A 12,764-nucleotide genomic window follows, 5' to 3' on the forward strand; every position below is an offset into this window, starting at 1 on the left:
AAAGATCGGCACAGAGAATATACAAAATCAATTATTTTGTTTGAAAGTTATATGGACAAATGCAAATTTGTACGGATTGTCAACTAGCTCCAATTTTTTTTCATCACAAATTATCTAATTTCCATTGTATATTTTTCTGTGTGCATATGTAGTTTTTTTTTGTGTAGCAAATCTTCGTATGTATATTTCTTTATCACCCAAAAATAGTATCAACACTTCCGAAATGTGTTCCAAAAGTGAATTCCAAATGTAAATGATTGTTCTTATAGGAGTAAGTTCTACAACATACGGTATTAATTATTATTTTAGCAATGTGATAAAATGTTATGGAGAGTTTTTATGACATTTAAAAAAAGATAGCTAGCGTCATCCAAGTATGAGTCGTTTTGGAATCGAATCTAAATGTTTCTAAGAATAAAGAACTTTCATTTTATCGTAAAAGGTGCGTTGTTTCTACCAATTTAAGTCGTAGATTTTGTCAATTGTTTTCGTAACCTTTGCGCAATAAACATTTCTACTTCAATACATGCATGCGGTAAACAAGTTTATTATTTTGACAAACAATAAAATGACGATTTAAGTATTTTATTGCATCGTTTGTTATTTTCCGCTTAGTTTGGACAATAATAAATTCGATTGTTTTCACTATTACAAATCGTGAATAATTTGCATGATATGACTCATGATTCTTTTGTTGGAAGAGAACAACATTTTTATATATGAATAGAATTTTTAAGCTTGTAATTGATCCTAGAGGATAGACACTCAGAGTTTCAAAGATCTACAAAGATTTGAAAAGATCTAAATCGTTACATTGATTCGACTATATTTTGACAATTTGTTGTTTTCAACTATCAGATTCCGCCATTTTGATTTTTTCTGACACTGAAAGATTCACAAAGATCCAAATTTATCGAGAATGTGATGGATAATCTCTAGGAATTTTAAAGATTCATAAAGATTTAAAATATCTACAAGGTGTGGTGTCTACCCCCTAGAATTGATCTCAGGATTCGATATGGCAATCCAAAATACAACTACTCACATAAACATTTGCCGATATTTTAAACCGAAAAATCGTATCAAAACCAAAGGGGAATGATCTTTTGGTTAAAGAAAACTCGGAATGTTCATATTTCGAATGAGACTTGAAACTATATCTTATAAGGATTGAGAAAAATTGATTGAGTGTGCGGCCAACGAGCGTCTCATATTAAAATCTACAAAACGAAGATTTCTTTTTATTTAAGACTATCAGTTTTTTGTTTTTATATGAAACTCTCGTAGCCCAGTTGATTTCGCGCAAAAAAACTTGAGGATAAACTACAATTACGAAAGCGGACAGATTTCAATATGTCAAACTGACATATCTCCGTCAAATAAATTTATGTCGTGGACAAATCTCAAGCGGATATTATACAGTACATATATACTTTTAAGTACCATGGATGATCTTTTTAAAATTGACATCCACCAAAAATATGATTATCCATTCTACTGATGATCTTACGGTTATTCAAAATCTGATCTCAATTTATCCAGACAGTGCCTAGCAATCTGATATCAATTTCCAAAAATCGGGGGCACGCATGGTGAAATAAAAGTACTGACATTTACTGAATGTTTCTTGAAATCAAACTTAATCTTAATTGAAACGACGAACTTGGTTTGTTGTAAAACCACAACAAAATTAGAGATAAAAATATCGAAAATAATAAACCTCAACATAAACATTTTTACTTGACTATTCCGCGTTTTTAATTTAAACGAATGTTCGATATCTATTTAACAAAGTATGCAGACAAAAAAATTCAATTCATTTTCATCAAATAATCAAATCATCAATCAAACATTTTAAAATTAAAATAATTTTTACATTTTCGGTAACTTTGTAAATCTCTTAACACCAATTCCAGTCTTCGTGACTAATTTATAAAATTCATTTAAATATGACAAAATTTCGCATAAATCTTAATCTAATCTTTTTTAAAATAGAAATTATGAAAATTTTCAAACAAATCATGAGTCAAAATGAAACTGTAACCTTCAAAAAAATACAATCAAGCTAATGCTTATCTTTTAGAATTTTTTGTATTCCTCTAGAAATGACAAATGTAAAACATGGGTTTTTTGGTCAATGAAAATAGCACGTTGTATAAAGTTCAAATTTATTGATGTAATTTGATAAAGGGTTTTACATTTTTTCCACACTGTATTTAAAAGTTTCTTTAAATTTTTGACATGACAACGTTTGGTTATCTTTTAAAAAATAATCCAAAGTAGAATTTTTTCATCATTTATGAGTCTGTTTGTGGTCTGTTTTGATTAATTTTTGTCGTCCTTTTTCATCGAATCATCCAGATTTGTCTTATGTTCGAAAAATGCTTCTAGTGCTTGGGGATTTGCCATTAGCCGTGCAAAACTTGAGTTCATTATGTTTTCGTACATCCGTGAAAGATCTTGGCAATCTGTTGGGGTCAATAGATTTAGTTTTTGACCTAAAATGAAAAAAGTATGTAGAATGCGAAAAAAGGAAAATAATACAATTTGAACGAACCATCTGAGAGCAATTTATCAAAGTCCTTATTGTCACCCATGATGAAATAAAAGTAGTAAACAGCTTGAAATCGAAATTGAGTCTAATTGAATTGATACAATCGGTTTCGCAATCCACAGCGAAATGATGACAAGAAATATATGTGAGCTTCAAATGTGAATAAACATAAACAATTTTACTCGATTATTCAGCACGTATTATATTTCAATTGAAACAGATATTCGATATTTATTTAACGAAGAGTGCAGAAATAAACGACAGAAATGTTATCAATGCTTAATTGTGGATATTATCATTTGTCATCAAAATTTAGAACTTGCAATTGCTTTATTATTCCAACCACGGAAATTGTACTTGTGTTGGTTTTCAAATGTTCAATTTTGACATTTCTAATACAATGGAAATCCCAGCTTTTTAATGTTGTCACCATAATTTTATACAAGTTGTAAGAGTGTTGAAATTGTCACTGAAATACAAAGTTCTAAGAGTTTCAAAAAAGATTTTATGCGATTTAAGGTTTGTAATAGTGGATCGATTCCAATAATATGGGAAAATCCCATCACGTAAATGAAACATTAAATATGTAAAATACTTAAACGAATAGGAGTTCATATGCTATCGTTCTAAAGCTTTTAAAAATCGCTAATGCATTCATCAAAGATAGGTCAAATCATCATATGATTCATGACTAAGATGTGTATTTTTTTTAACTTACTATTGAAGGTGAAATAAGATATGAATTTTTTGTTATCTCTTTAAAGTCGTATAGTTTTATTGAAGTTTCAAATTAAAATAATCAAAGATGGAAGAAACATTTTATTGAGTGAAAAAACTGAACTGAATGCTTTATTGAGTTACTTATAATTTTTCATCTACAAAAAAAAAGTCATTTCTTTTCCTTATTATCTTTCATCTCATTTTCGAGTACTAAGAAAAGAGGCTGTTCCAAGCGAACGGTCTTGACTTTCTGTGGATTTTTCAAAACGGTATAGATTTTAGTATTTATTCCTAAGAAATATTGTTTGAAATGTATTACCTTTACCATCCATTTATTCGTTGATGAATCCATAACAATAGTGTCCATCCCATCCCAGGATGTTGATTCAGCGTCAACCCAACACTGATATTGTAATTCCTTGACACCGAAAACGTCTTTCTTCTTGTCGGACATTTTTGGGGTATTCCAATCGAAATCCGTGTCGGTTAAATTCAAGGGTGTCTGAATTATGTTTCGAAGTTCTCAGTATGGACTTACTTTTTTTAAAATCGCTTTTATTGGTGTATTGCACGAAGACGAGTGATCAAACTCGTGAAGTATCGAAAAGTGTATATAGGTAATACAAAACGTATGCTTATTTTTTTAATTATTTATAAAAACAAAATAAAGCGAAAGTAAACTTTAGACTCCAACACAAGGGGAAAACTACTATTTCATCTTATTCCACAATTCCAAATAATTCAAACTGCTTAAAATTATTAATAGATGATCTCAAGACTGAAAGCTTTTAATTCAGTACAATTAAATGTTTGAATTTTTAGACAGTTTGAACAGAAAATATTGAGAATTATGGTGATTTTTTGTAATTTATGAATTTCGATGTGGTGATAGTTTCCTTCCTGCCTTCACATCGAGTGAATGATCCCTGTATTGTTTGGTTTGAAATAATATTTTATCTGAGGTTCAATAATTGTTCAGATTGATTTATTTTGAAAAAGATTGCATATTCTTTAATATACTTTACACTATTATTGAAAATAAATTAAACAATTAATTGCAAACGCAGTCTCAATAAACAATGGATAACCCACAAAGCATATGTATAAACTACAGTGACTCACTTAAACCCATTGTATTCACATGGAAATGCGAAGAAGTCAATTATTTATGTTAATTTCAATGCTTATCTCTAAATATTTAGTCTGATTTTATTTGTATTTTTTTTGAATTTCATTTACACATAAGTTTCGTTAGAAAAAACAATAGTGTTCAAAGAAAAAAATGACATCAAAAGTAACAATTCGATAATCTAGAAGAAAAAAATTCTCAATATGGAATAAAAAGATTGTCGTGATTTGATTTTATCATTGTTTGTAACCTTCAAACTATCATACGATTTCAAAATCAAATTCACTTAATACAAATGTATTATTAGTTTTTTTTTTTAAAGAAAATTGATCTTACTACATTTCATGGAATTGAATTGAAATAAAATAATAAAAAAATTAAAATTGTCATATTTTCAATTGAATCATTCGAAATTCTCAGCAATTTTATAAATGTTTGTGTAAGAAAAATGCACCAAAAATGTTTCACTATCTGCATTTATTGGATTCTGTCAACGTACGTCACGTTTCTAAGAACGTGGGGAATACTCAGCGCTCATGTGATTTTTTCGATTGGAATTTATTAAATTCAATTGATGAAATTAATCTAATCTTTGACACGGATGCTCTTATGTTGTTTATGGTGACTAATTCTTCATTTAATTTGATAGATTGTTTTTTTTACTTTGTAATCTTGCACAACCAATTCGACGAATTCTCAAATCATTCGGGTTTTTTTGCAATTACAGATAGAAGACGTAAATGGGAGACGGAAAAGACAAAATAGATTAATTTTGGGTATTTCTACTGTAAAAAAACGCTTTATGATTAGGATGAAAAATATTCATTTATTGAGATAATTTGTTGCGCCTTACACGATTGTCCATAGTTCGAAATGTTTAATTGTAAAAAGACTATTGTTATTTATTTCGATAATCTGAGATACGAATGTGTCTCTCGCTGGATTCACATTTTTCTTAAAAAAAAAATTTAACACTACATCATTTAGTTATGTCTTAAAAACAATCGAAAATAAAAAATAAAATCTGAATCTTTTGAGCAAAAAAAAACTATGCTACCGTCGAATGATTAAATGCTAAAATTTCGTGCGAAAAAAATCTGAATTTGCATCTAGTCAAACTATTAAGTCTCTTTTAAAAACTAGAAAGTAGGAAACAAAGTCTGTCGATAGAAAAAAACTATGTATAGATTAAAATGCGAAGATCGTTTGTTATTGTTTTTCACTTTCTCTCATTTTCGAAATAAAAAAAGGAAGTAACAGAAAATTAAGTCGAACAAATTGTTTACAATCACTTACATTTTATATTTACGAATTAGTTTAAGTGATAAAATTGCGTTAATCATTGATTTGTCATCGCTTGCGTTGGGATTTTTTTAATTTTCTTCACTGAATTGTGTGTAAATAGTTTTTTTTTGTTTAAATCTCTAGAGCACTTCACTTATACATCAAAATAGGATTTATTACTAAATTTTGCTAACTTTTATTTAAAAAAAAAAACATCGTTTTACCAAGTCAAATAATTTTCTGGCATCTTCACATATTTAGATCACATTATCTATCATATAAAATCTGAGAGAAAAAACGGTCAAAACATTATTTTCCCTACCTTTTTTTTGTACAAAAGAGTAAATTTCAAAGCGTAAGTAACTTAATTATTCTGTTCAAAATTGTTTGTCGTGATTTTCTTCTCTTTGTTGCTTAAACATTTTAAATTAAGTAGTTTCTTTTAGTAAGGCATTTATTTATGGTCATCCATTTCAATTGCGTTCTTGATCTAGTGAAAAAATATAGGCACATTCTGTTTGCGGTTTTTCAACTAAAATTAAACGTCTCTTATTATGTTAAAATTATACTATGTTATGTCTTAAAAGATAAATATTCGTTCGAAAATAAAATTACTTCTTAATGCTTAATTCGATTCAATTGGCAAAATGGCAATTAATAACTCTATTAAATATATCGATATATCGCGTTTCATTCATTTCTAAAGCTAATTCATTCGATTTTGTAAATTAATTATTGTCTGTGTGTGTTTGTTTTTATTGGAAGTTCATAAAACTGAATTATAGTAACGATTCTCTTCGAGAAGTGAGCTTAATGACGTTGACATGTCATTGATTTGCATGTTTGATGTGCTCGTAACGGTTTCGGGTTGTTCGGTCCACGTCTGACAACTCTGCACATACTCGAGCGTTCGTTGATAAATGTCGGGTCGCATGGAAGTTTGTTGACTTTGTTGAACATTCAAATTGGTTGCCGGAATTGCACTGTTCGTTTGTGTATTGTTTGACATTTGCATAGGTATTTGTGTCGCATACAAATTGGTCATTTGTTGTTGTTGTTGTTGCTGTGGTTGTGGTTGCTGTTGTTGTTGTTGTTGTCGTTGCTGCTGTTGTTGTTGTTGTCGTTGTTGCTGCTGTTGTATTCGAGGTGGTGGCGTTTGAACACTTTGTGGTTGCACAACAGGTGACATTTGTGATTGGCTAATATCTTTGCACTGAATTTCACCGGTCATTTGATTCAATTCGGTTTGATTGTTCATTGACGATCGATTCATTTGCATGCCACTTTGTTTAATTCCATTGTCGAACTTGTTGGTATCATCACTGATTTGAAGAGCACGAAGCAATTGACAACAATTCATGGCACTTCGATCGGTACGGTGGTAGTAGCCAGGCGTTTGGGTGCATGCATTCACACCACCTAAAATTTCGAGAGACATTAAATCCAATTAGTTTCAATAAATTTAAAAAAAGAATCATTCGCATTTCACATCTAATAAAAAAAAATCGAGAGAAAAAAGATAAACGCACCATAATTCATCATTCCATAGTTCATTGAGCTAGCGTAGCCATTGTTGTAGTTGCATTGCATTTGCGTTGCATTCGATGCGTATTGTCCATTTTGATGGTAATTGTTTGGATATGGAGGCGGAGCCTGGTATTGTGTACATGGCCACATATCATTGCCACGTGCAGCCGGCGTATGTGGTGTAGCAACTGTTGGTGGACTTTGTGGTTGATTCAATGGACTTGGCATTTGATAAGTTTGTGGATTTCGCCATTGGTTGAAGTCTGCATTTACATTCATACGTGGATTACGGGTTGGCATCATTTGTGGCTGTTCATTGTTTGGTTTATCCTCATTTCCACCATTTGCAATGTTCGGACTGGCACTTGGATTATTTGTTGTTGCATTTGTATTGGCAGCAATCTCATTATCGGCCACTTGATTCAAATAATTTTTAAACTCTTCGGGTATGATTAATTTATCTTCGACCATTTCACCTTCTTCAACTTCGTCCAAATCAACTTCACGGTTTGGATGTTGTTCCACATTAATTGCTATTTTTGTGAGAGAGAAATAAATTTGTTGGTTTATTTTTGTTGATGCTGTTTAGTTGCTGCATATGTTATTCAATGAAATTGAAAGCAAAACCATAAAGATGAAAAATATTGTTGTTTTTACCTGTTGCAACAGCTGGTGTATTGGTATCGCTTGTCAGTTTGGTTGGTGTTAGTGAACGTGGTCTTTGTGGTGGTGATTTTTCATTGGCACCGAAATTGACCGGTTCCGACATACGACGATCTGGTACACATGGATTCATGTGAAGTGCACCGATATCATGAACCGATGATAATTCACTGCCAATCGTCGAAATCGATGGCACCGATAAACGATTTGTGTTGTACAATGGATTTGCAAAGCTACTTTGTTGCAAACGTTGCAAATGTGTGGTCAACAGATGAGAAGATGGCGGCGGTGGTATCAGACATTGACCGCCAGTGGTTGTGTTTGACATTTCACTTGATCGTCTTGAACTACCCGGTGAAATTGGATCATAAAAGTTAGCATAGTTTGCATTATTTGCATTCATCGATGGCCGTATTGGATGTACGGATGCCGATGGTGGCGATAACATCGTCGAATGTTGTGAAGCTGAATCGAGAACAAAAAAATGAAACAATTCATGAAAAATAATTTATTTTTTAATGAAAATTTGTTTTGCAATTTTATGTTTACCTTGACTACTTCGTCGACTAATGTCGGCTGATTTCATGCTGTAGTAAAAGCTGCTTGCATTCGAACTAATACTATCACGACGAACAACGTTGGCGTTTACATTTGGATTGATCGTTGTTGATGGTGGAAATTGTAAGCGTGGCGGTAGTTCGGTTCCTCCTAACGGAGTTATACTTGGTTCGGTTTTTAAATCGGAAATACGTTTGTTCGTTTCAAGCGGTCGCATGTTGCGTCGATTGATTTCAGGTATATTCGAAAGTGATGAGATCCCTTTGGCTTGCAAACGAGGTTTGAATCGATTGCGTGGATTACGGTCCATCATTGGAGCCGGTGTCACAACGCTGTCGCCCATTTGACCAAAACCCATTTCATTTTCCTCCATTCCTGGACTCAAACCAACCATTTCGCGTAGAACAATTGGCAAATCGGCAACCTAAACAAAATAAATATTGTAAAATGTAGAAAATAATGTATATTTCATTTTAGTAAGAATTTTACCTCTAAATCTTCATCTTCATATGGCCAAGCTGGATCATCGATAGCAGAAACACTTTCACCATGCACTGCACCGGTATTAATCACCATCGACGATGGAACGTATTCATATTCATCATTCAAACCGGTTGCATTGTGTTGCATTGCACCACCGCTCATCGGACTATTGATCGGTTGATCTGGTGAATGTGCATCCGATTCGGATTTGATGCTTGGACTTGAAACGCTTGTATTTTTACCACCAGCAACACTTTGATGATCTTCACTTCGTGGACTTGAATCAAAACCGCTTGCATTTGATACACCGCCGTGTCCATCGTCAAAACTATTGTGATTTGATGGTGTTCCCTTGTGACGTTTGCTTGCATAAAATTCAGCTCCATGTACCGTTTTCACATGTTTTCGCAAGGAACTTGGATCCGTATAACGTTTCGTACAGCCAGGTGCTTTGCAAATATACGGTTTCTGTAAAATGAACGATAGAATTTATTCAAATGTGAAAATTTCTTATTGAAAGAAAATGGTAATAATAAAAATGATAATTACCTCGTTGCTGTGTGTACGATTTTGATGTTTGGCACGATCAGATGCGTTGCTGAATGCTTTACTACAGCCAGGATATTCGCATGTGTACGGTTTTTCGCCTGTGTGCGATCTCAAATGTGTTTTCAAATTTTCCAAACGTGAATATGCTTTGAAACATCCTTCAAACTGTAAACAATAGAACGAAATCAAGCCATTGATGAGTGTGATCAAAAGAAAGCTGTTAATTTTGACAGCAACCGCCAAATATCGAATACTTACAGTGCATTTGTGTGGCTTTTCGCCGGTATGCCTTCGCATATGAACGACCAGCATGTATTGAGCTTTGAATGGTTTTTCTTCGCGTGAGCAATCTTCCCACCTGCATACAAATGATTTTTTATTGGCATGAATGTGATCGTCGCTAATGTGTTTGACAAGTTTTTCTTGTGTAGCAAATTCCAATCCGCAATCGCGCCAATGACAATTCGTTTCAACAAAGTCCATCATTTCAGCATCGTCTTTTAAATCGGTTGTATCAACAACACCATCGCCCATACCGGCGCCTGAGATTTCATTTCCCGACGATCCACCGCTATTTGCATTCGAATTACCAGTCTTATTGCTGTTCAACATATGATTTGCGGTTGCACCCAAACCAAACATTCCAGTGCCATTTTCCCGTTTAATTGATCGCTTTCCGATGGCAATTTTCTTATTCGCTGCCGACGAATTCGGAAATCCCATTGCATCGGATGTTAGGCAACCGCCTGATGCACTGTCGGCTTCAGCTTGAGCCACTGTATTATTATTATTACTATTGATCGCTGCATCATTATTATTCTTTTCAACAATCATTTTACCATTATCATTTAGATGTGTTTCATGTTTACTTTTATTATTATTATTGAATGCCATTAGACCAATGCCAGATGCCAAATCATGTTTCTTCGTCAATTCAACACTTTTCATTTCAATTGTATTTGACATGTTGTTATTTTCATTGCGATCATTGTTATTGTGATTGTCATCAACAATCATATTCGAAATTTGGTGATTCGTTTTTTGCAATGGGTTTCGTGACGGTGACACCGATGAATGTCGCAAACCATGATGATGCTACATTTGAAAAGAGACGAAATTTATAATTGAATTCATTTTTAGAGAACTTAATTAGTCACTTACCGAAAGTGCTGAATTTTCACCATGTTGTAGTGAAGCAACCATTGGCGATTGCAACGGATGATGTCCCAATGAGAACATACTAGATGTTGGCGATGTGTGATGATGTGGATAATGCCCTGGTTGAAATGATGAGTGTAAAAGACCGCTTGCTCGGAATAGATGTGCCGATAAAATATGTGGCGTTATACTAGCTGCCATACTTGCAGCCGCTGCAGCTGCATGCATTCCAAGACCGGCTGACAAATGACCAAATGATCCACTGGCCGCGCTACTACTACGTGAACCATTCACCATGGTGGCCAATGAATTCGGTGAAAATCGAATCATTGTGTTTATATCAAACGAATCTGAATATGGTGATGAAGAAAGTGCACGCTTTCGATTGACACTTGCACGAAGCATACCATTTGTGGCTGCATCGCGTGAATTACCAAGTCGACCATTGCTACCATCCAAACTAAAATGAAAATCAGCGCTAGCCAACGAACTATTCACAGCTCCGTGAATATCGCTCAATGATGGACCACGACCATTCAAATATTCAGCACTTAGTCCTGTGAAAAGCAAAAATTCACAATAAAAACGAATTAATTAGATGAAGAAAAATAAAGAAATTTAATCGTTTTGACATCAAAAATAGAATATTTTTTTTATTAATTTCCTGTTTGCAGGAATATGATCGAAATGGAATTCCATGTATTTCTAATAAAAACAGAAATGATGAAGGAGAAGAAAAAAATGTTGTTCGTATCTAATAAATGGCGGTGTTTATGAGAAACATGTGATATGTTTTCCACCCTTTTTTAGGTAATACAATTACTTTTTTACAATGTGCGTGTGTGTGTTTTTTTTCTCGTTTGCCCGTTCGTTCTGTTTTGCGTTTAATGTGTTTTTCATTTCTTAACGCCTGATATAAATTAAGATCGGTGTTCTCGATGAGGAGCCCAACAAGCAGAGGTGATGTGTGTTGCCTCTTGCCACTAATGAAATCAACACATTATTTATATGAATTGCTAGCGTTGCTGAACACAAATCCATCAAATTTTATCGCCCATAAAAATGTTTCATTCTTTAAATTCATGCGTGTTTAAATCCACATTTTTTTCGTTTCATTCATCGCATTCGTCGTTGATCATTTTTTTTTTGCTTTTTTTTCTACTCGTCTATGATTTCTACGATTTTTTTTTACTCAAGCCAAAAGCAGTAAGAAGCGAAAAAAACGACCCATGGCATTATGTTAAGCGTTAGAGCATTAGGCAGCATCTGAGCAACATATTCGGAGCAAAAGTGTGAATGAACAGAATAAATAAAACGAAATTAAACGAAAAATTGAACTGCGACCGGACTATGATGGCAACGAAAAATAAATAAAACATCAAAAAATATAAACAAACAGAGCAAGCCGAACGATAGACAGAAATTGATCCGTTTCACCAGATTTGTTATGTTGCAGTCAGAGGCAGACTGAGAAAATAAAATCCGAAAATCGGAAAACGTGCCAGTAGAGATCTTGGGATAAAAGCACTCGTTTTCTCTCTTCATTCAAATATGAAAAAAGAGGCACACACGTATAAATACGTAATGCAATTAGTAACGTCTGTATAATTTGTTTGTAACAATCGGACGCGATAAAAATGGCTCCATTAAAAAAAGAGAATATTATTTACGTAAAACCCGGGCCCAAACAAAATGTAGCATTTTTATTATTGCACCGATGAAAAATGATTGCATCATTTTCACCGCGTTTTTCCATTTTCAACAACGTCATTTTCAACATTGTCGTCGACCAATGGATGAATGAATGAATGTGCACATTCCACGTTGTTGTTCTTTTCTTTTTGTTTTTAAATTTTTTGTGTGTTGCTTTTTTTTTCACGCAGTTGGAGTTGCTAACATGTGCTACAATTAAAAGCAAGTTAAAAATAGTTTATGGAATTTGTTTTTCAATGAAAATCTCGTTTTCGAATGAATGGATGCCGTTTAACTGTGAAAACCGTATGTTCATTTACATAAAATGATTTAAAGTAGAAGACTGTATGTGTTGAGCACATTATTTTTTTTTTTCGTTGTTGATCATTTGATTTCCTTCGAAGAAGGAACGAGAGAAATGAGTACACAACACACACTAAATTTCTT

The 12,764-nt window shown here is 33.1% G+C and overlaps 1 protein-coding gene across 1 annotated transcript in view; it reads right to left on the reverse strand.

Annotated features, from left to right (window-relative positions):
- Positions 1–5,209: 5,209 nt before the first annotated feature.
- The window catches only part of LOC116351618 (transcriptional activator cubitus interruptus), a 51,617-nt gene continuing 44,062 nt past the window's right edge, over positions 5,210–12,764 (reverse strand). Inside the window, exons 4-11 of the mRNA XM_031783746.1 lie at positions 10,629–11,182; positions 9,726–10,562; positions 9,468–9,632; positions 8,925–9,386; positions 8,427–8,859; positions 7,872–8,342; positions 7,217–7,747; positions 5,210–7,106 (exon numbers count right to left, since the gene is read on the reverse strand). Of these exons, the coding sequence (XP_031639606.1) occupies positions 6,454–7,106; positions 7,217–7,747; positions 7,872–8,342; positions 8,427–8,859; positions 8,925–9,386; positions 9,468–9,632; positions 9,726–10,562; positions 10,629–11,182 (4,106 nt within the window). The 3' untranslated portion in view covers positions 5,210–6,453. The remainder of the gene's footprint in view (positions 7,107–7,216; positions 7,748–7,871; positions 8,343–8,426; positions 8,860–8,924; positions 9,387–9,467; positions 9,633–9,725; positions 10,563–10,628; positions 11,183–12,764) is intronic.

Source organism: Contarinia nasturtii, unplaced genomic scaffold, assembly GCF_009176525.2.
Source record: "Contarinia nasturtii isolate CC-2019 unplaced genomic scaffold, AAFC_CNas_1.1 Cnas_scaffold_187, whole genome shotgun sequence".
In the NCBI taxonomy this organism is placed as follows: Eukaryota; Metazoa; Arthropoda; class Insecta; order Diptera; family Cecidomyiidae; genus Contarinia; species Contarinia nasturtii.